Consider the following 24,418-nt stretch of genomic DNA (forward strand, 5'->3'; position numbering starts at 1 on the left):
CCGCCCTTCCTCCGCGCGTCGCCCAGGGGCCGCGGGCGCAGCCGGGACCCCGCTCCCGGCGCCGGGAAAGCCTCGGGGGAGGAGGGTTAAGGGCGCCCGGGCACACGGTGGGATGCGAGCCCCAAAGTGTCCAGGGGAGCTCCCAGCCCTTTGCTCCCTGGGACCGAGCAGCCGCTCGCCCCTGGCCCGGGGAAGGGCGCTGAAGGGGCAGCCGAGGGAGCCTGATGCTGGCAACGAGAGCAGCTCCCACCTCGGCCAAGCATCGCCCCGGGACTTGGCCCTCTAAGAAAAGCTGAGGCGGTACGGACAGACGAGACCACACGCTGCCGAGACAGGATCAGCCCCTTCAACTTTTTCCTGCCTGTCAACCCTGAGAGCGAAGGTGGGAGCAAAAGGTGCAGCTTCAGGTTCTGTTAGTCCCCCTCAGGCCACATTTAGGACCTTCTGGGGGGAAAAAATGAAGGAAGGAAGGGAGGAGGCACTAGTTTTTCGCTTGTTTGGCTGCTCTGTAAGGTGAAGCCTGCAGGCTGCGTGACAGGGATCTGAGGCAGCACGTGGAAACACAGCAGCACACAGCTGGAGGGCTGCTCTGTCCTGTCACGCACTGCCTGCACCTCAGCCTCCCTCAAGGTTAGTTTCACCTTGTTGGAACACAGGTGTCATTTATTCTTCAGGCTCCTAAGGGTCAAAGTTTGGCCACTCAGGGCTTGGCATTTTTGGCATCTTTGTTTTCCTCCTGTTCCTCAGGCCACAACCAGCCTTCTTATGTAATGACTGGTGTTATATAAACTCCATTCTTCAAGGAACAGTCATTAACCTACTACTGGGTATTGAAGATACCAAAATACTGTCACACAATTAAAACCACTAAATGATGTCCTCAAACTAGAGCACACATTGCATTGCAGGGGCTTTTTTCCCTTTAAGTGAAACCACACACATGAAACGTTTGACGAGCCAGGCGCTTCATGCACAGCAGCAGCAAGGCTGGGAAGGTGCCTCTCACCACAGGCCTGCCCAACCCACCCAAGTTCCTTCCTCAACAGCCCTCTGGCCTGAGCTGCTTTCACTTCTTACTGAGCTGGGAGGTGGTTTCTACCTCTGGATGCAGAGCTCAGCACAAGTCACGCACAGAACACAACGTAGAGAACACAAGCACTTGTGAAGTAGGAGCCAAACAAAAACACAGGGGACAACAGTTTGAAGAGAAGTCTCAAGGAATTTTGTGTGGCCAAAGTTTTGCCAGTGTTTCTGATCTCCCAGCCATCAAACCAGATGTCCTGGCCCACAGACCAGCCTGGGGCAGCTCTCAGCTGGGCCTGAAGACACTGAGGAAAGACTTTGTCATTGACTCAGGTGTGAGTCGGGTTTCTCAGTCTTCCCTCATTGTCCTTTTGCAACAAGTCCTGGCTGGTGGGGATTCCAAACATCCCTGGTTGTTCTGTGGACACTGCAGCCTTCTACTGTTTAATCCATATGGCTTTTCATAGTCAAAGAAGTGATAAAAACAGTGACAAAACACGACCTCTGCACCCAGAGTGGGGCTGGGGAAGCTCTGGGAGGAACCTGCACTCTAAAGCCACCTCAGCTGGCCTTCTGGAAACTGGGAGAACAGCCCAGGTAGCTGATGGCTACAGGAGAAATGTCCCATCACAGTCAAAGTCTGAATACTCACCATCTGTGTTCACAAGGTGTTAACCCTTCATTGCTTCCCTTCATTCAGCAGGAAGATGGCCAACTCCAGGACTGCCAGAGCAATGGCCCCAGTGCAGCCCTGCCCCTCGCAGCAGGAGCACCAAGGCAGAGATGACAGGGGAGAGCACACAAAGGAAAAACACATTTCCCCCATTTTCTTCAAGTTACAGTTTCTCTTGACATTTCTTTTTGGCACAGAAAACCACTTTGTGCTTAGCCAAGGTTTATTTTATACCTACACAGCTATTTGTGTATCAATGCACGTGTACCTCAAACACGGCTGGGAGCCCATCAAACTCCTGTACAGCCTCAACTTCATTGTGGGTTACAGGTCAAATGAAGGCCATGGAGACAAAGCAGCTGTATAAATGAACCCATTTTTACCTCTTGACCTGTAAGTTAAATGAGAAGTAATGTTTCAGAGTAGGAACAGCTTTTGCTCACAGAAACTTGAAGCACTTGGACCCAGAGTGTGGGCCACACAGAGCACTTGCCTGTCCATCCAGCTCAGTCATCCCTCTGTGCCGCCAAACCTCCTTCCTCACACTGGTAAATAAAGCTCTCAGCGTTGCTTTTGCTCGTGAACAGAACGTTTAGGATGGAAAGAACAATCCTGTAACATCCTGTATACTACACTGTGGCTTTTAGAGCTGGGTTTCTCATTGCAGTTGGAGATGCAGCAACTGGAGCTCTGCTGATGAATCCTCACTCAGCGCCACAGCCACAACTCTGCCCATCGCACAGGAGGGGTATCACCTTTGTGTAATGAAAAGGATGCTGCTGTCCACCTCCACAGACACAAAACACAGGCTAGAGCACCCTGTCTGCATTGACTTTCTGTAACACAACCACAAAGAGCTCTGTTTAGGATGAACTGGGCTGAAAGCACAAACTGTTTCCAGAGAACACTCTCCAGGTCCCACCTTGCCACAGACTTCAGTGCTGATACCGTACAGGGAAACTGCTCAGAATACTCAGGGTCATGCTTGCTTCAATGTCTTTTTTAGAGAGATCAACTGAAGCAGTTGAGTTGTTACAGAATCATCTTCTTCCTTTGGCTGTAAGTGTCCCCATGGTAACAGGCAGTGGTAGCAGACACACAGATGAGCAGAAGCAGAGGAGGCTGAATGATCTCCTTCAAATACAGTCTCTCCAGCAAGAAAACGGGACAGGACAAGCCAATCAGGAAACAAACACTCTGCAAACCTTCCTCACAACTGTTGCTTGAGCTCCTCATCCCCTGATTTTTCTGGTCTATTCATTCACTCTGCACAACATTTTTGCTTCAAGTACTTTTAACAGACAAGAAAATGAGCACAGGAAATTCAGGGATATTCAACATTGCTGGGACCTGAGTGTGATGCAATGACCCATTTGGACACTGTCCAGGACACAGATTGAGCTGGCAGAGGTCTAAGTTTTCCCACAAGGCAGCTGAAACCACAGCCAACCCTCAGATCCCAGGAGCAGGGAGAGGTGTTGTCTGTGTGGATGCCCTAAACAGAACATCCTTAGCACTAACTCCCTGTGTTTGCAAAACCATGAAGGTTAAAGAAAATTAGGCAATTCATGGGAGCTGTCAGAGCTCAGTGACAGGATGAGAGACAGAAACCAGGAGCTCAGAGCTCAGTGACAGGACGAGAGACAGAAACCAGGAGCTCAAACCCCATTTCACGCTACACTTCTCTTTCAACGTGACGTTTAACAAGTTGTCTTTGCGTGTCGTGCACTGAAGAGCACACAGACCTCACTTGCTCCAAACTGTTTCCACCTTCCTTTAAGAAAACAACTTTCAAGGTCTTCTCTTGCCTGTGAGCAGCAGCAACACTTCACACCATTCACAACTGGAGTGACTAATCATTTAACTTCTATCAGGCTGAACACACAGAAGCCTGAGCTCTTGCTCTGCACACACACACGCAGCTTCTGGCTCGGGAGCTGTGATAAGCACACTTGTCACAAACTTCTATTCAAAGGATACTTTAGTTTGGAAATAAACAAGCTTTAGTGTTGACAGTGGAGTTTTGCTGTTTCTTCCCCATCTTCCTGACAGAAGGCAGATACCACTGGCTCAGACTGCTGCAGTTACAGCCTCACACTCTTGTTCATCTCACACACGATAATTCAAAGGCAATTAAGATCCCAAAAGATTTCCAGGTAGTGCCCTAATTCATGCAGAGAAAGCAGTTCACTCGTGTCCAACATGGGATCAAAACTCATCATGAGCTGCCCAGATGCTCTCTGAATGAGGGACACACTTGAGGTCTTCTGCTTCCTCTCAACACCTTCACGCTGGCACTGCCCTCTCTGAGATGCTGAGGATGAACGGCCACTCTCGTCCTGCTTCAGGCACTTGGGCACTTCTTTTCTTGTTTTGAAAAGAGACAAACTTACAGGTTTTTCATTTTTATTGGATGCTTCCAACTTTATATCTAGTAATGTACAGATACTCATTCCTCCTTGCTGCAGTCACATCCTCACACAGCCCAGCCACTCTGTCACATTCAAATAATAACAATAAAAAAGAGCACAACTGAAATAAACTCTTAAGCTGGAAAAATACATTATAAACTTATATCCAAGAAACATTCTCTTTATCATTAGAAACCTACTTGTCATAATTAAAGTAGGGCTTAAAGAAAACACTTGATTCTCATCTTTTTTAAATAGGTGGCCTTTGTGTAGACTTTTCATCATCTCATATGTACAACCCCCAGCAGTGTCTCTGCCTACCTGGGACAGAACACCTGAAACAAAAAGACACTGAGAAGTAGTTTTGAAACAAAAAGAGATCAATAATCATTTTCCAGGAAAAATACCGTATGATCAGAACTTTAAACACATGCTTCCCTCATCTGTATTAAGGCCTAAGAGACAGAGGTGCTTTAATAAAAGCAGACAGTATGAAGAAAAGTCCTTCCACTTTTCTCTTCAAATTCCTGTAACAGCTCATCTATTTCGTTTTCCATGTCTTCTGTGTGCTGTATCTGCAAAAGAAAAAGCACTGAGCAACTGGACTCCCAAGGGCAGGAGGTAGTTTAGAACACTGTAGCAATTCACAGCTTGTGGCTTGCTGGGAGTCCACACCAGCAGCCTCGTACCACACAGTGCAGCACTGGGGGCTTTCTGGAGACTCCCACGTGCACATGCATCCTGCATCACGTTTATCTGCATGTCCTTCCTTCTCCAGCCCACTGGACTGCCTCTTAACTAGCACTCTGTGGAGCAGGCAGCATCCATCCCCACTAGACAGCAAATGAAGCTTCAGAAGAGCTACAGGCACACTGAACAGACAGGTGAAGTTTCAGGTCCCTGAACCCTCTCAGGCTTTTTGAGTCTGGGAAGGATTAAAGACTGGAATAGATCCCCCAGGCTGGAGTGGAGAACAGGCCAGTGCCACGCTGCAGCTGGTGAACTCCTCAACTTGTACACTGTAAAATGAGTGGCACTGGCTGTTCTGAGTGCAGCTTGCTTCAGCTTTAACTCAAGGGTGAATTAGGATGACACAATGCACCATTTTTGTCTTCCCCATCACACACACAACAGGAGTCACCATGCAATACCCCTACACAGGGTGATACTCCAGTATATTGTGCTTCAGAAAGCAACTCTGATGCTAAAAGCAGTTGTGGGATTTAGATGTTTTTGCCATGACCACTGTTTTGGGTATGGCCTCCACCTGTGAGGTTACACCAGTGCTCTGCAGTGCTGCTTTTCACAGCAGCCACCAATGCATTGGGTTGGAATGCAGACACACATGCAGAGCCCACCCCAGAAACCATGAACAACTCATCTGTTGGCACAAAAACAACCAGGAGAATTGGGAAACTTGCATCTCCTGATGTGGGTTTTGCTCAGACAACTTTTATGCAGCACCTTTAAGGAGCACCAAGCCAACCCCAACCCCCTGTGCAGCCAGCTGGGTCCAAGGTAGCCACAGGCAATGAATCCTCTCTACTTACACACTGGCAGAGCTCACAGATAAGGAAAGCACCCAGGGTTGCCTCCTCATGGTTATCCTGAATGTCCACATTGATCACATGCACTGGCTGGCATGTCTCCTGCTCTCTGGAATTTAAATCTATGTGAAAACAAAACACACATGACAGCAAAGCTTTGGGTGGAATGGGATCATGTTCACACAGAGCACTCCTGATGAAAGAAAATACACAGACATTGTCCACCTTTGCCTTCTCCAAACTTGCTTCTAGAAAACTGTTTATTTAACATCACCATAACCAATTGTTCTTCTCATTTCAAGCAAAGAGATTTTTAGAAACAAAAGAATTCAGCTTTGTGGAAGGGTCACAGAGTTTATTTGCCCTGGTCAAGGACAGTTACTGCTCATTGCACTCTGACAGTCTTTAAAATCCAAGGTCAGGATACTCCAAAGTCAAGAATGATTCTGGGCTTCCTCACCTGGAGAGTTTTAATCGTCTGTTTTTCAAGCAAGCTCTGTACACCCACCACTCTGAAAATCAAACTACAAGGGAAGCACTGACAGTCCCACTGGAAAATGGTGACCTTCATGTGTTCTGCTTGTTAACAAGCGGGGAAGGGGGAAAACACAGCATCCTTTTCTCACTAATCCTCCCATGTATTATTGTTATGCCTCTGTAATGTAACCTTCCTATGACACACAGTGCTTTTAAGCTACAAGCTGTTCTCTCCTAACCCCATTCTGCATCTTGCTTTTGGCAAATCTGTTCAATTCTCTGTTTCAAAATGTCATCCTTCCCAGCTAGAGCCATGTGGTAGCACTCAAGCCTTCTTCCTTTCACTGCTCATGTGGGAAGGGCATTACTATCGAGGTGGAGAGACACACAACTGGAAAACGAGCCATGTGGTTGCTCTTCACCTCCCTTCCTCAGGATACTCACCCAAAACATCAGGGTGAATGCTGCTTTCTATGTGAGACATGCTGAACTTGAAGATCCATTCAATTACCAGAGCAGCTGCTCTCAGAACTTACCACACATTTTGAACTCCTCACCTAAACATTCAGAACACTGATAGCTGAGCTTGGAGAAGCTTAAATGTACTGTGCTCTGTATGGCCTGTGACATGACCACTGAGGACCGAAATGTCAGGCAACAGCCTTTTAAATTACGTGTATCTTACTAATTCAGTTGGCTGAATGTGAAAGGAACACCTTAAACCTCACACAAGCCAACATCCAAGAGTGAGGCAGGGTTCTCAGCCCAGGAGCTGAGTCACTGCTGAAGCCCCAGGAGCTCACTCACATCAAGCTTGCTGCACACTGTTCGTGCAGAACCCAAACCCCAGCTGAGATTCTTCTGGCGTAGCTCACTGACTCCAAAGGGCAAAGTCACAGCATGTTTGCAGAGTGTTAACCACTCTCAGGAACAGTTTCTCCACCTGTACAGGAGGCACTTAGTGTGCACAAACCGCTTGGCAGGTCACAGGAACTCTTCCACAGAGCAGCTGTTTAAGGAAGACAGCTTAGACTTTGTTCCTCCACCAGCCTAGGGTGAAAAACGCTCCCCATACACAACTTGTGAGTTCCTGAAGTCTATGAGCATTTTCCACCTAAATATGTGTTTGATTTTCTCCAAATGCTTGCTATTCCCTTATGTCAGGCCTTACAATTGCTATACATACACCTTCTGTGTAGCAGCTTTTAGATACAAGTACTCAGCCATCAGTTCTCTGATACACAAAGCCTATGGCAGAGCACTGTCAGCTCTTGTCCCTGCTGGTGTTCCAGCAGCAGCAGTCAGGAGACAGACACGTGTCCAGAGTTGTGAAGGACTTCAGGGAAGAGGGGAAAAAGAAAAGCACTCAAAATTAACTTGGTTTACGAGTTCAAGGTCCTTACCTTCTACTACTTGGTCATAGACTCTTTCTTCACACGTTAGGATCAAATCAAAAACATCTTTGCAGTTCTGGAACCTTTCTGGTCGTGGCTTGATTCTCTTATTTCTGTCCAACATGTGTAAAATCCCATTCTGTGTGTATCTGAAGTTGCTGGAGTTAAGTACCTTCACTTTAAAGAAAGCAATGTTTTTGAGCAAATGACCAGGACAAGTTAAATTATCACTGTATCTTTACAGCAGGATTCTTTCTGTTTGCAAACCTAAAGCCCAGTGACCACTAAACACATTCCCAAGGTGGCAGCACCATCTCCATCCAGGTAATTCATGCAGCTTTTCAGAGGCCTCTCATTGTCACTAGTACAAGGCAGGGACACCTTTGAAGAGCTCTCAGAAGAGCTGAGTTCCTCAGGTCAGCTTTTCTTGGGTAACTATTTTTATGCCCATAAATGCCTGGAACACACAGACGTGGCTGTTTGGTGAGCTCAACGTCCCACATTCACACAAGCCGCTGCCCCTCACTCCAGGGGCCTCTCATCTCAAAAGTCAATTATATGGTGTTTCTAGTGTCACCTGCACATCCATATGAAACCCTACTCAGGCCTTGGGTTTATGCAACTCAGCTTCCAAAGAGAGTTAGATCAATCACACAAGCACAATCCCTTTAAAAATATCCCAGGAGGTATAAATGGGAATGAAGAACAACACTGACTTTGTGCCTGTCAGAACTGCAGTCACCGTGTGAAGAGAATCTGCTATGCTGCTTGGGGGATCTATTTATACTGGTACTGTAACCTTGAGGATCAAATTCCCGTCCTGTATCCCCCTTTCAGAGAGGATTCACTAATCCCACTGTCCTCTCAGCCTTCTGGGACGTGCAGTTTCACCAGCAGCACGCCAGGGTTGGCTTTCACCCTCCGAAGGCAAAGTCTGATGGGTAAATTAGGAACACCAGGAAAGGTTTTAACCAGGAAAGCCTGGAAGCTGATGCATCTCTTCCTCCCTTTGAGGCAGCAGTAATTTTAGCTATCTCAGGATATATTTCTGAATTCAAATAGCAGTGAAGAGAACAGTTTATAATAATTTCTTGAGGTAACAGGAGGATTCTGAACACAAACATTCCCATCACCAGAGCACACGTGTAAGGGGTCATCTTGGCTTGTTTCCTCGTTGAAGAGCTCACAGATCTATCCAGCAGGTATCTTATTTTTTTTCAGAGAACAGCTCTAATACTTTGAAACAGGCCAACAGCTTTCTGTCTACCTCTTCACAGTTGCCTGCTGGCATCTCAAGTTCTGCTGCCCTAGGCAGCCAGATCTGCACGTGCTCATCTATTTGCTTCAAAGTGTTCTTCAACACTTCTCAAGCAAACATCCCCCAAAGCTTTTAAGTCTTTCAAGTGTTTATGCTGTATTAAAAATTAAACCCATCTTTCTACCTGGAAGAGTCTACTTTATATGGGAGATACATTCAGTTCTCCACTGGCTCTGCATCCCTGCACTTTAACTACTTGACTAAGGACATACTAAACTTTGAATGCCAAAGCTGAGTGACATGTTGTTTATCACAAATGTGTGGTGCAAGTTTTCCCTCTCCCAACTGACTTCTGCATTTCATTTCTCCAGGTCACTTCCAAACCTTTTACCACAAGTCCTTCCTGCAAGCCTTCTCCCTGTGTAACTAATTGTCCTTTAGAGCCCAAAGCAAATCTCACAAGCAGCTCTTGCATGCCAAGCACCCATTGCTTCCTCACAGCATCCCTGGAAACTCTCCTGGGGTTTGTCGTGCTTGGCAAAAATCCACTTCAATGGAGCCATTTCAGGCCTCTGGTTATTTGCAAAGCATGAAAACAACTGCAACAATCCCTTAACACCTCACTGCGGTGCTTTGTTCAGCTTGAGTCCTTCCTGGGCTCCACAGTCCCATTCCTTCATCATGCGGCTCAGGAAAAGATCCACATCATCCCACACGCTCTTTTGGATTCTTTTTTTTTCCCTTTCTAGGATAAAACGTTGCTGGCATCTGTCCTCTAGCTTTCCTGACTGAGCCTGGAGACAGAATTACGCAGATCCAGAAAGCCCACACAGTGAAGCTTTCTGCTTCACACACTCCAGCTTTCTGCTGCCAACTTACAGACACTTGGTTGTTTTTTTTTCCCAAGGGTCCATCTGCCTATAAAAGGAGACTGACAGAAGCAGTTAACATTCATGGCACTTTCATATTTGGTTCTCTGAAATCTTTTCTACCTGAGAAAAGCAGCACCTCGTCCTTGCAGCAAGCAGGGGGTGTCATCTGCATGACTGTTCAATGCATAATCATAACCCAGCTTCTCTCTCTTCATGAGCTCAAGCAAATGCAAAGACATTACAACTTATTAATGGCTTACACTATTCTGACAGGTGTTGAATCTTTTAAATCAGGCTTTGCTTCCCTTCCAAAAGGTTTCAACTCCATCTTCCCTATCCATCACTTCCTCAGAAGGTACTCACAAGATTGTCACCTGGCTTCAAGTGCTGTTATGTTATGTTATGTCCAGAGGAGCCCTCTTAACACTGACATGCCCAGAAGGCCAACAAAACATGTGTGTGTTCATCTAAGAGGCCTTCACCTACTACAAACTAAGTAAATCCATCACATTTTTACAGAGTCCAATTCAGGTATCACCTTTATTGGAATAACTATGCTGAACAGATCCACAGTGTAATGAAATCTGCACAACTCAGTACTGGGAAGTGCCAGACAATGACTTGTCGTTGTGGAACAGCTGGAACTGTATCTGAGGATGAAACTACACAGTTATAAGCTGCCAGAGGAAAAAAAGAAGAGGAGTAATGGCAAAATCCACTGGCAAAGAGCTGGAGAAGGGATATCAGACAGATTGAAGGGACTACCAGAAAGACAACAGAGACAGAACACAAGATGACTTCAAAGACGTGGCATGTTTGACTACACCATGACCCAGCTCACTATGCCCTTCAGAGTGTCTACTTCAAGGAGAGTTTGATTTTGGTTGCTGGAATCTACAGTGTCTTGGTCACTTGGGAAGATAGCTCAAACTACTGGTAAGCTCAGTGCGTGACAGGGACACGTAAGAAAGGAATCCGGGACCAGTGGGCAAGCAAGAGGGAACAGTGACAGCATTCTTCAGTATCACAGCGTTACTTGGGATGCTCTTCTCTTTGGATGCTGTTTAGAAATAGGTGCCAGATTTCAGAAGATGAGCAGCAACAGTCATAAGATTGGGCAAGGGGGAAGAACTTTGCAGTAACTGTGAGGACAGAGGTCTGTGAGAAAAACATTACTCACCCCCTTGAAAGGCTCAGAAAAACAAGGTCTGCAACATCTGTTTTCAAACTGGTCTTTGCTGCTGTCATTGCTCTGTACTGTGAAACTCTGAGGTGATGTTTAACTAATGAGAGTTACAGTTGGATGGGGTAATGGGAGATAAAGCAAAACACAAGCATTACAAACCTGAAATCAATTAGAGCCATTTCATTTAAGGCATTTGGGAACCCGAGAATGTATTCACAGGCACAGCAGGACCACTTCTCAACAGCAGCATGCAGAGCCAGAAACATGCTGGATGAGGTCTGCAGCAAACACTCCTCAGTGCAACACTGCAAAGAGGATACTGATGAGCAGAGGGATGTGGTTAATCCACAGTCTGATTAACAACCAGTTTTGTTCATCTGACACAAACCTTGTGTGCCTTAGCTAAACACTTCCCAGCAAGCCCTTCTCACACTGGTTGTTACTATGTCTCTGCTCTTGCTTTACATTCTGCAGATGCTGAAGACTGCCAGTTCTGCAGCACAAAGCTGAAGCACCTTCTCTCCCTCTCCACTGCCTCAACTTACTATCTCCTGAAGATATTAATGGTATCTATGCTGTGCCAATAGAGGCACATGTCAGCAAGCCAGTCTGGGTTTCTTTCACACCTCCTGGAAACAAACATCAATAATTAACACTCCTTCTGATTTTAATGCTGCTTTCACTACTCAGTATACATCAGTCACAAAGAAGTAACCCATCAAGTTGGAGCATCATGTTTGGGAAAAGGAAGCATCTAAATGTCTATTGCTGTTAGATCCTCTCTTTTCTTGAGCTCTCATGTACATGAATTTCTCAGGGCTGACTGAGCTCCATCTGGGCTATGAAGCCCTCAGACACTTCCTGCACCTGGATCTCCAAGAGCCAGAACAACATTTGAAACACATACTACAATGCATGTTATTCTTCACAAAACACTGTGATCCAAATAATTTTGCCAATGTTTGAAGCATATGTCTGCTTGACCTGTGCAAAATGGTGGCAATGGCCACCTTGCTCTTACCTTTCACACTTTTCTGATGCTCCTTCTATCTCCATGTGGGTTACTCATCACATCTCCAAATGCCTCTGAAGCTCCCAAACAGTCTTTCACTTCTATCAGAGCTTTTCAAAACTCTCTAAGTAGCTGAAAGATGTTTTATGCCATACTATGTGGATGTGGGACAAGTTACACAGAAGTGGGTTTTCAGAATGCTTCACACAACCACAGAGTCTCAAGGGCTGGAAGGGACCTGGAAAGCTCACCCAGTGCAACCCCCTGCCAGAGCAGAAGCACCTAGAGTAGGGCACACAGGGACTCATCCAGCTGGGCTTTGGCTTCATGGAAGTGAGGGACATCTGAGCCATCTCAGACTGGAGTCTGTAGTTTCTGCCATGTCCCAGAAGTTCAGAACCAGAGGAAATCATAAACATGTTTTATGTATTTTTAAATAGCTTTAATTATTTCCTTTCACTATGAATGAAACCTGTCTGATCAGAAGCCAAGCTAAGTACTGAAAACTGAAGCCCTTGAAAGGCCCGAGACTTTGTGAAGTGTTTTGGTCTTATGATCCTTCACAGAGAATAAGGACTGGAGTTCTGCTTAGGCTGGAAGTGTAGAGGTTTGCAGAGATGTGCCTTAGAAGACCATTCAAATCCAGTTTGAACAGTCCTTTCCATCCCTATCCCCTCCCGTTATTTTTAAAAGCAAAGTACTTTGAAAGACAAGTTAAGACAGACTTGCACTGTACTGCATTTGGAAGGAGGTTTACCACTGACATGCAGCAGGCCATGATTTCAACCACGTCTAGCTTTTTTCAAGGTCAAGCCCCCCCCAAACACACCTAAAATCAAACATTCCAGAGCAGCGTAGGGAGACAGAGAAACTATCCCACTAACCACTGGGATGACAGCTCAGAACAGAAGCTGCCAACTGTTTGTCAGTTCAAAATCTGTGAAGAAAACTCAATGAAAGTGTAAGGTACATGCACAAAGAGCTTACCTGAAGTGGAACCTAATTAAGTTACTCCTCAAGATTGAGCTATGTGGCCCCAACAAGCAGGGTGCAGATGCTCTGCAGATCTCACTACTCCTCCTGTGTACCCATGCAGTGGTGAGCTTCCCCACTGGGCAACCTGGGGTTGCTTTGTACAGCCCCCAGTGAAGTGGTCCAACATAAATGCTCTGTATGTTACTGTCATTCATTTCTTCCAGAGATGCCGAGAATTACTTCAAGCATTATAGATCCTAGAGCTTTGTTACAGGTGGCAGAAGTTTCTGCCACAAACACCACTGCCATGAATCACCTGTATCCCACTTCTTGAAAGGGGGACAACACAACTGATCAGTAAGATCCAAGATACCTCTCTCAAGAACATAAAAGCCTCTGTGCCATGGAAGGCAGGTCTTACTTTATCAAAGTTTAAGAGCTGTGAAGTGTGAGAATTCACTGATGATCAGAAATGGAAATACTTTTATGGTCCCTTACATACCAGGCTAAGAAAAATGGAACTGTGCTACTACTCATTAACCGGCTTCTCCACGTCAGTTTACTCCAATGTCAAGGTGTATTAGAGCAAACTGATCAGTTCAAGAGCAAGAATGATCAAGAACCTGACTACACAAACCCAAAGATCCTAAACAAGTAAGACCCAAGGCTGTAACAAACAGATGCTACTATGCTCGTAATATCCTCCTACACCTAACTGGGAAGTGGTGGGAGATGTAATCCTCACTAGTTTAGTTTATTAGGAGCTGTACTATGACAATTCCTTTGCAGTTGTAGTCCCTGATTGCTATTATTAAACCCAACCACCACACATCAGCAATAGCACAGAAAACACCAGATGGCCATCCAGCTTAAAGATGGGGTTCACAGAGGAGAAACCAAGCCCAGTCACTCAGATTATAACTCTCCTTTTGTGACAGAAAAGAATCCTTATGTCTTTGAGTGAGATGTACCCAGCCAGTTCATTTCTAACTGAAGCACACCTCTGGCGACTTCTTGAGGACATGTGTGTGTCCCTCCTCAACTCTGTATTATCATGTAACTATGGAGCTAAAGCTGGAATGCTATCTGCAGTTAAGAGCAGGTCAAACTGAAAGAGGAGGTCAAAAAAAAACCCAGGAAAGAGCAGGAGGTCAAGCTTGCAGAGTAGAGGCAGGCTGCCTAGAAATCCTAACAGCCTGTCTAAGGAAATCATTACAGATCTTCCAGTGTCACAGACACATCAGTGTGTAGACAGGGAAAGAAACAATCAATCACACTTAGTTAATATTGATAAAGAATCCAGGAGCTACTGCTGTAGAACTCTGCTCAAATTTCCATTTGATCAGTTCTTACCCCTGGGCATAAAAGCAACTGCTGCTGCAGATTTAAATTGGCATTTAGGAGGTTTCATCCTTGACTAGGTTTTGCACTCACTTGCACAGCATACCAGTTTACTTCTATTTCTGTTCCACCTTTAAAGTTACCACTATATAATTAGAACTAAGTCTTTAAACCCCTTCACACAGCTGTAAAGGATGAGTAATCACAGCAGCCTGGCTTTGAGAGGTCTGGTTACACATGCAAATACAGCAAGGTAGTGTATCTATGCTACACACATGTAGCCCCACAGAGGCACTGCAGACCACAGTCAGGTCCCCTTCAGATTCCCAGTAGAACTCTTTACTGTTCTCCTAAAACTAACAGAGTAATACTTCAAAAAGCAACCAAAAGCCTCATCCAGAAGAGCCTCAGATGGTTTTGATGCAGCCCTCTTATTAGGACTCAGGGAATTTAAATGCTGTATTCTAAAGATGCAAATCTGGATGTGAATACTTATTTTAACTATAGGGTTTAACTACCACATATTAAAATGCTCTTAAGTATTTCCATTTTACATATACTGCAACCACCTACTCAATTGAATCTGTATGCCTGGCTCCATGAATCCTTCATTCCTGTGCTTCTGAAATTGAACAGATGCCTTGAAGGTACATGAGCCTGTGCTCTGCATTTCACTCATTAAGTGCAAGGAAGGTGCTCCTCATCTGTGCAGAGTGGCTTTCTGATAGCTCTCCCCCCTTTTCATAGCTATAACCTCACTGAGTATCTAACAGGCAGGATGTTCAGAACCTGTGCTGGCATACAGAAACTGGAGGGAGGACATCACTCCTCAGTGAGGCAGCAGTGAATGATGAGCACTCAAACTTCATGTGTCCCGTCACAGGAATATGGGTACAAGCAGATAGTTGTCACCAAGATACACTAGGCTACAGATGACAGTCATCTCTGCTCAGCTGATGAAAGCAAGGCTGGGGAACAGAACAAGCAGCTAAATCACATGGAGAACTACGCCTTTTTTGCTTCCCCATACCAGTCACACTCAAAGCCCATCAGAAGTGCAGGTCCTCCCACCCTTCAGCAGGTCACGTTTGCATCCCGTCACCTCTGTGGAACAATGCTCACCCAAAAAGCCTCAGAACCCACCTGATCCTGGTTCACAACAAACCTACTCCACAACTCTCACACTGAGTAGGTCCAGTTTTGGTTACTTTAAATCTTTACCCTCAAAACTCAGTTCTGGAACTGGAGTTGCTTTCTGCACTGACAGTCTTCACTCTGAAAACCTTACCTGATATTATCTGAGAATCAACAATGCAAAGATGTGGAGGCAGTTGTTCCTGCCCTGTCTCCTTTGCAATGGATGCTTGTTAAACTGGGTTTGTCTTGAGTTTGGGTTTGACTGCAAATGCATTTGGGAAACACAGCAACCATGTCCAACATGGAGCAGAACCAAAACAGCAACTCCATCATAAGCTGACTGGGCAGGGAATAGGTACACAACCTGTTTGGTTTATCTTAAAGCACTGCCACATCCAGTTGTTAATGCTGGTTAAAAGTATTTCTCAAGTAATTTTCTTCTAAAGCAGTTATTTTTTAATCAAGACATGGCATATCTCATTGAGATGGGTTTGCAAGGCTTCCTGTTTCTCTATAGGACAAAGCTCTCCCCCAGCACATCATACTTGCACTACATTAAGACTGCACCTTCCACTCTGATGGGGTTGTTTCAAAAAGGCCCTCTAATGATACATTAGGTAACCAGTACCCTGGAAAAGTGTGGAACACCATGCAGAAAGGTACCTGGGTTAGAAAAATACCCAGAGTGACTGCTCCCATTGCTTAGGTTTGTGGTGTTTCTTAAAAAAAAGAAGAGATTAAAAAGCCAAGTTTAAATAGAGATGTTCTAAAGTCATGGAGTCTGCATTACTCCTGGTTTTCATTGGTGTGCATAACCTTGACCACCCCTGCTCTCCAGGATTAAATGTTACTGGGCTCTCCTATGTCCATTCCTTACACTACAGCATTTTTATGGGTTTTTTTCAGTGCACAGATCCAATCACAAAGCAAGGAATTGTCAGTGAGAAGGGTGAGCTCTTTAATGAAAGGTATCCTCTCTCCCAGAGAAAGTATACTGTAAGCCTTACCTGTCAGTTTGTCTGAGCTAAATACAACATTAATGTCGAGGCGGTCGCTCTTCGCACATCCATTACAGGACAGTCCTTGCACTGAGAAAGCAGGATCCACAGTGCAGCAGGGTAAGGGACAATCTGTGGTAGCATTCACGTGCTTTCATTCAAGAGCTAAACATGTCAACACACTACAAAGGAGCATTCTGAATGTGTGCATTGGAACTCAAGAGCAATTTACAAAGGGGCATCAGAGGCCCGTTGTAAAAACACCTCCTACAAACTTAACACACGTTAAGCAACTATATACTCCTACAGCATAATGCCAAAGAACGAATTACACCTTTCAAGGATGAACCATATTGACTTTTTTAAAGAGGCCATGCCACAGGGATACAGTTCTTTGTCTTTCCTAAGCAGATCATTGTACATCTGATCATATGTTGTTTTGAAATCGTAAACATTCGGCTTGTCCGGGGCTGGTCCCGGCAGCTTCACGTGAGTCCCTGTTCCAAAGGACCGGACGCTGAATCCTCGTTTGCTGAAAGACAGAAAAGAAAAGGGGGAGAAAAAGGCAATTAGATTGGATGGACTTTAAATACCAAAGTGCTGAACAATACAAACTGAATTTTAAAAGCATGTTGCTCTCAGCAAAGCAACTCCCAAAGCTACCCAACACACATTTCCTTGCAGCCACAACTGAAACTCAGGCACCATTTCCAAAGCAGCACCTGTACTTTACACAAATGTTCCTTAGGATTATGGTACAAAGTGTTTTGTACATTTCTTCTGTGCTCTCAGGCATCCTGGACTCCCAACAAGCATGTGTTCTGTGTTCACTCATGGACAATATGGTATTTGCAGAGATGCTTTTGTCTTGATATTAAAAAAGTAAGCAAAAATACCAACTGATCATGACTTATGTGTTCTGCCAAAGCTGCTGGGCTCACTAGGTAACTAGGTTAGTCCCCTCACTATGTTGTCAGAACTGCCTCTAGTGTCACTTAATTAGCTTGGTACAAACATTTGTGTGCCTGGTGCTTTTTCTCAGTGGAATGAAAAACACACTGTGTAATTACCTTTACAGAAGTGGGGCAGATATCCTGCTTGCTGGTACCTAAAACTCTTGGTTAAGTCAGGGATAACTTCATTCCATTCTCATGAACAACTACTTGTGTAATAATTACAATAAACAACAAGGCAGGAACCTGCTTGTATTTAGGGCTAATGCCAAAGTGTTCCTTCTCATTGACCCAAATACACCCAGCTGAACCTCACCAAGCCCCTCAGTAATATTAAGAAACATCACAATGTATTTGTTGAACAACAGGACCAAAAGAGAAGTGATTCAACAACTTCTACACTGAGACTGGGATGAAGCTTTGGCCCAAGCTCCAACACTGCTATGCAACTCCCAATAGTGTTACTTCCTTTAATCCACCCCATTGGAACACAGCCCCTCCTTTCTCTTTTCTTGCTTCACTACACTATTCCTTCCAGCAACTATTTATAGGTTCCTATTTCTGCAAACAGACAGGATACATGATAATGACTGAAAATGGATACAAGTGGAAAAAAGTGCTATTCTCCCCCCTCTCAGCCCTCCATCACATTCACAGTGACTCAGAACTGCACCAGTCACATTTAGTTTATTTTCCTTGCAATACTTCCAGACCCAAGTTTTTATCCCACTCCTTCTAGTGGGAATGAAGAGAGCCATAACATGTACAGAACAAACTGCAGGAATAAAGTAGCCATGCCTCAGTTTTGTCTTTTTCCAGGTGTCTCATCCTTCTTTCCTTTCTGTATCTACCACTTGAATCTTTATTTGCACTAAGAATTTTGATACTAACAGGGAAACAGTGGATGTTGGCACCTTGCATTTTCTGCCTTCCTTCCTTCTCTCATGTTACTGCAGAGCAGCAATGTTATGATGGAAAAGTATCTTCTGTGCCTTCCTCCTAAGTTGTCATTTTTCCTTCAACATGATTTCATCTTACATAGGTTTACTTGGGTCAGACACATTCAGAAGCGTCCTTGAAGCTTGCATGATCTCACAGAAAACAAAACAGAAGTCTTCCTGCACGTGAGCCAGTGAAAATGACTTCCTTGAACAGCCCAAACACGCATTTCTTGCATGGAAATGTCATGCTTTGACACTAGCAGTTGCAACAACTGAGGACTGGGGGAGAGTGAAGAATGCCTGCACACAACCATTACTCAGCAGAGCCTGCTTTTATTAAGCAGCTAGACACATCTAGTTTAGCAAGTCATCAAGTACCTGTTGTAGTGTGGCACAGTCTTTTATAAATGAACATGTTCTGCAAGACAATGTGTATCTGGTATTTGTTCTTGGCCCAGTAAAACTACCCAGAAGATGGAAAACAATGGGCTTTAAACATAAACAGTAAAGGGTAAGATGCTGTATTGATACAACTGAGTGCAACATGGGTGAACTATCAACATACCAAGCACCAAAAGAAGCCAGTACCCAGATCTCACTTTCAGCAAGTATGCTCAGCTACAGTGAGATCACATGCACTGCAGTTTATGGCTGAAGAACCTGAAAACAGTCATTGCACTTCCCTCCAAAGAATCTCAGAGCTCACTTGGCTTGCTGCTGAAAGCCAAGACCTCCATGGGACTACACTAGCTACACAGAGCTATTACCCCTCATTTTCAGGCACATGCAGACTGAGACATGAACTGTTACCCACACTTTTCTCCATTTCATTGTTATTTTGGGATCTCACATGTTTATTACAATAAGGTATTTAGCAGCTTGCTGTAAGGACATAACAGTACAGCTTTTCCTCTCACAATTGCCAGTGGTAGGTGCTACTAAACATTACTGCAATTTCAAGAAATTCTACAGCAGCACTGAAGTTGGTTGTGGTGAAGATTTTCAGGGGACAGATCACTAATTTTACCACATTCCCATGTGACAGGAAAATAACTACAGTGCCCTCCTTGCAGACCTCTCTGAGAATATCTTGTGTCATTCCATCAATATAAACACCCAGCCAGGTAAACCCCAAACTCCAGTCCCCAGGAACAGCAGAACACCAGCACTGTTAACTCATTTTGATGATGACACCTTTAAAAAACTTAACAACTTGTTGTAATTTGCAATATCCCTGCCAAGCTGCCAAAGGACAGGGTTTCAATACAAAAACATTTCTTCCCTCTTGGTTTCTTCATTGAGTTAAAGATTTCTTAAATGAAGCAACACAAACTTTAATACCTCGCTGCATTTAGCTGCTGACAGATAATGTCAGTAGAGAAGCTGTGACTAGTAAACTGCAGAGGGGGCCAAGGAAGTTCTCTTACATGGTCCATGTGGACCCACAAATCCCAACTTCCACATGACACTCACATTTCAGCTACTACAATTTCCATATTTACATCTGTTTACTGACATTAAGACATCTCCTGCTCACATTCCTGCCTTCTTAATGTTGGAACACGTCTGTAGCTTAAGCACGTAGCAGGATCCTCCAAGTTCTCAGTGCAAAAGCATCTCCTGTAGACTGGGAGAGTCTTTTAAAGGCCACCAGTGTACTACCAAACAAACACACACAAACAGGAACCTGAAAGCTCCTGTATAACAAAGCTTGGTACTAAGTATCACCCTTCAAACTTCTCCTTCTATGCTTGAAGAGGGAAAAAAGAAGGCCTACAGAGTAAAAACAAGAAATGTAGGATGAGTAAGACTTGACCTAGGGACTGGTTAACAGAGACATCCAGTTTTGAGAGCTTTTAAGGAAGGACAGTCACAGTGGGAATGGTCCTTCCCGCTTTTCCTCTTCTCCCTGCAACGTAACCCTATGGTGATGGCACCTATTCCATCAAACTTCAAAAGCCTTTCAGTTGGAGGACTAGTTAAAACCTGGGTAACTAGAAAATGTGCAAGCAGACCACAAAGCAAACACATTACTGAACCAAGGTAACACCAGAAACTGGCAGCCTGCTTATTTAGATACGGAAAAGAGCGAATGCATACGTGTGTTTTCCAGGGGCACAAGTGGCAGCACAGAAATATCAAAGCAAGGATGAAGGAGAAATTCAAGTTGGTAACAGACTCATTGCAAAAGCTCCTGGAATGAGCCACTGCAACTTAAAAGTTTGTAAGTGTGTCCAAAAACAGAGTAACTCTGATTATCTGGAACGTTAACTTTAAAGAAAGAAGGAAAAATAAAGCCAAACACACCCCCCCCACCGCTCCTCACACTGCTAACGTGTGAGAAGAAAGCACATTTGACAACTTGGCTTTGAGTCTACAAGACAGAACAGCAGGATGTTATAAAGTGGTTTAACACCTTAATGTACTACCAGCCTGTTTGAACCATTTGATCATTTCATGGATTAAAAAGGATAAAGGACCAAGAAGAAACGTGGAAGCACGAAGTGATGGGCTGCAGGTCCTTCGGTAGGTCCCACATTTCACAGGAGGCTGTAGGTGAAGGGGTGAAATTTGTGTTTTACAGGTGTATCAGAAGTTACATTTCACACATTTCTGCAAGATTTTTTCCTTCAAAAGGAAGTAGCTCACAATTAAGCTCAAGTTTTAGTGGGTGCTAGGCAGGTCTGACATTTGGAAAGTAAAGTAAGCTTGCCTTACTGACAGATGTCTTCCTCTGTAAGCTGAAGAATGGAATAAGCAGAGTCACTGATAGAAACTCTACAGAAAAAACCTGTCTGAACTAACAACTGTAATTCATTAAAACACTGCAGAGAGAAGCTGCTTCTGACACCTGACTTAGAGCACCAGAGAAATCTAAGAGCCTTGTGAAATACAAATGCTTCAAGAATGTTATTTTCCATATGTTTTCTAGCATAGCTGTTTTCAAACAGGCTTAGACAGAGGTTACACACCTCACACTGCAGGTTGCAAAGCACTGTTCATGGATGTTCATTAAGATGTCTTGACACTGAAGGCTGCACTCCAGACTTGGCTTTCAAACAGTCTCCTGCAATTCTACAGAATCTGTATCCTTTACAGTTTTCCAATCCCTTAACAGAACAGCCCAAGGTTTCATAATACCTCAATTTCTTCTTAACACTTCTTCCTTTTATGAATCACACATCCCTTCCAACTGCAGTGCAACACCCAGAAAGGCATTACCCTGATTTGGTGAAGCAGGGTGGCTTTGTGAAGACATTTCCCTCAGTGTACTGGTAACTGGCCACTCTCACTGCAGGGGCTTGCTGTTTCACACAAACTGCATCAGCAGCTCATCCCTATTTTGCCACTTTTGCTAGTGTTACTATAATCACACAGGACATTCCTGAACATAAACACTCTCCAAATACAGACACCTCATTGATGTTTAACTAACTTCTGGTAAAGGAGAAGATACTTTCCAACAAACACCTCCCTGCCACATTTGCTGGAAGATCATCAGTCAACAGCAAGTGTTTTGTCTGCAAAAACAGAGGGGGGAAAAAGAGGCTAGACATTAGAAGTAAGCTGAATTTTGTCCTTAGTAGTCAAGTTGAAATTGAAAGTCTTCTAGTATCAGCAGAAAGATAAGAGAATAGAGTTATTCTCCTCCTCCTGAGCAGCTACTGGCAATGTCATGTTTTCATGGAACTGCCTACAAGTAACATCTGACACCGGGTTTCAGCATTAACAGCATCATTTGCTGCTCACAGTGAGATGGCTGCCACACCACATGCTTCTATTAGTTACTCCTTTCACGGCTGTTCTTTTTATTTCAGTGAACACACTACTTACACAGTCATTTGTTTCATTACACTAGCAGCATGGATCTTTTAATGTGAGTATTACTTTGCATGGCTTCAACACAACCCCCCACACCTTTATCATGTTCCTACAGTGCACAGGGAAGACTCAGGAACATGAATTCAGGCAGATCAGGTCTCTCTTGTCTGTCAGTGTCTCCCAGTCTCTCCTTTTGATTTCAGCCGAGCTGAAAACACTTGTGGTGGTAAATAAATGAACCGCCACAATCTCGAAGGCATTTAATACTCTGAATCAAACACTGTCCAGTTTCCCTGCAACTGGAAAAGGCTTTCCTTCAGGGCACAGAGAGGCCTCAGTCTTCAGATAAAGAGACAAGAAAAAGCGGGGAGAGGAGGGGGAGCGGGGAACGGGAGCACTGAAGTTCTCAGATGCCGAGACACGGAAGCTGCTCTGCACCCGTCGAATCCGCCAGCCTCGGCGGAGCAGACCCCACCGCACCGGCCACTCCGTGTGACCCAGCCCGGAGCAGGGGCCGCGGGAAACGGGGCGCAAAGAGGCTGAAGTGCCCAAGCCCGCAGGCCCGGCAGGCTCAGGCGCGGGCCCCGAGTCTCGCTGCACTGACAGCCCGCTCCGAGCCCCGGATCGGCCAGCAAGGCCACCAGCGTCCACGCCACGGCGGCCGAGGCGGGGGCCGTGCTGCGGCCCGGAGGAACGGCCGGCCACGGGAGGCGGCCGCCGCGGCCTAGGACGCGCTCGCGGGGCCCGGCTGCAGAGGCCTAGGCCGCGCGGCCGGAGGAAGGCGGGCGGGGAGACCGCGTTTACCTGAGGATGTTGTGCGCCTCCATGCTGCGGTTCTGATTGCTGGAGCACACCACGGCCACGCGGAGCGGCGAGGAAGGCATGGCGGCGCGGGGAAGAGGCCGGCTCCCTCCCCGCGGCTCCCGCACCCGCTCGGCCCCGGCCGCGGCTCGCACAAAATGGCGGCGGCAGCACGGCGGCGGGCGGGGCTGGGCCGCGTCAGCAGGGCCGCGTCAGCAGGGCCCCGCCGCGGCCAACCGCGGCCCGGGCGCCAGGGGCGGGGGCCGGCGCCTGCCAGCGGGAGGGAGCCGGAGCCGCGGAGCAGCCGCGGAGCTGTGGCGCCGGCCCGCCTCACCGCTCCGGGCCGGGGAGGGCTCGAGGCAGAGAAAGGCACTTGGATGAAAGTACCTGAGAACGGGGAGGAGCTGTGAGAAAAGGTCCAGCTTTGCTATTAATCGCTATTAGGTACCGTGAATTTGTGCTGCTTTAAACAAGAACATGGACATCACGTTCCACTGGATAAACATTCACAATACCCGCAACTTTCACAACTCACTGTGGCCTTGTGCTGTTATTGTATAAGCAAGTGGCTCCTTCAGAGCCCAACACAACAGCTGAAAGATCCCTTCAGAGATGACAACAGCTTCTCTATTTAGTATTTCTACAGTCCTGAAGTGTCTCAGGCACACCTGGATGTGCACATGTGCTGTTATTTGGCTTCATTTACACGCATCAGAGACACAGAAGTGTGACACACTCTCATCGCCCCTACCTCCAAGACCCCTAAAACAGCTTCTATCCCATTTAATATACAGGCACTTTCCCAACACTCTGGAAGAAGTTACTCCAAGTTCACAATGTAAGGTCCTGGGCCTTCCTGTCTCCTTCCCAAACATGCCCTGCTTCCATTCTGCACGTAACTCCCACGTGCCTGGCAAGGGAAGCCGTGTACTCCATGATTTTGTTTTCAGAAGAATGGGACTCGAGCGATTGCTTTTTTCCCTGAAAAGCAGAGTCTTCTGGCCAGTCAGCACTAGGTGGCAGCCAAAGGTTGCAGTGGGTCCAGGGAGCTGAGAGTGGCCCCAACTGAGTGATTTATGTACCTGCTGCCTGGTAGAATTCACTGGTTTCACAACTGCTTTGCTTGCACACAGGGCACAATGATCAGGGCACACCTTGCTCAGCCCAGACTCGTTCCATCTTTGTGCCAGATTTAGTTGGATAGGCTCTGAGCTGCATCACAGACAGGATAAATGCTTGGAAACAACTGCTCCTCATAGCCCTTAGCACTATTGATCTGATCTCAAACAACTACAATGAATTTATCAACTGCCCTACTGTGAACTATTTGAGAGCAACTCTGAGGCAAATTCGATATTAAAATGGGTCCAAGTTCAATGGATCCATCAAGATGCTAAGTGCTCGCATTAGTGCTCACCTCTTACACTCTTGCTGAACTCAATACAGCCATTGGACAATGAGTATTCTAAAGATGGGAGTCTTAAAAAGTACCTCTGATATTTGGAACTAGCCCTCTTCTTTCCTTCCAGTGTCAAGCATAGCCTTTGTGTTTAAAAGTGCCACCTGAGTCCTGTCTGGAGCGATTACAATGGGGTTG

General features: G+C 45.7%; 1 protein-coding gene across 2 annotated transcripts; it reads right to left on the reverse strand.

Moving 5' to 3' along the window:
* Positions 1-1,199: 1,199 nt before the first annotated feature.
* Positions 1,200-22,998, reverse strand: SSU72 (SSU72 homolog, RNA polymerase II CTD phosphatase). Of its 2 annotated transcripts, XR_009820243.1 has the most exons (6): positions 22,825-22,998; positions 16,693-16,836; positions 7,535-7,674; positions 5,658-5,776; positions 4,308-4,682; positions 1,200-4,063 (listed from the first exon to the last, which is right to left on the reverse strand). XR_009820243.1 is itself a non-coding variant. In XM_062013178.1 (5 exons), the coding sequence occupies exons 1-5, from the start codon at positions 22,902-22,904 to the stop codon at positions 4,581-4,583; spliced, it is 585 nt and encodes a 194-aa protein (XP_061869162.1). In that variant the 5' UTR covers positions 22,905-22,998; the 3' UTR covers positions 3,677-4,580. The 2 variants fall into 2 exon arrangements, 1 of the variants encoding a protein (XP_061869162.1); XM_062013178.1 differs by having other exon boundaries at positions 3,677-4,682.
* Positions 22,999-24,418: the final 1,420 nt, after the last annotated feature.

The sequence above is a fragment of the Colius striatus genome, chromosome 21, assembly GCF_028858725.1.
Source record: "Colius striatus isolate bColStr4 chromosome 21, bColStr4.1.hap1, whole genome shotgun sequence".
NCBI lineage: Eukaryota > Metazoa > Chordata > Aves > Coliiformes > Coliidae > Colius > Colius striatus.

Coding starts and splice junctions, on each gene's coding strand:
- SSU72 (XM_062013178.1), bottom strand. CDS start 22,904: ATGCCTTCCTCGCCGCTCCGCGTGGCCGTGGTGTGCTCCAGCAATCAG. Junction 16,837..22,824: donor GAGGCGCACAACATCCTCAG/GTAAACGCGGTC, acceptor TCTGTCTTTCAG/CAAACGAGGATTCAGCGTCC. Junction 4,683..5,657: donor TCTGTGAGCTCTGCCAGTGT/GTAAGTAGAGAG, acceptor TTTCTTTTGCAG/ATACAGCACACAGAAGACAT.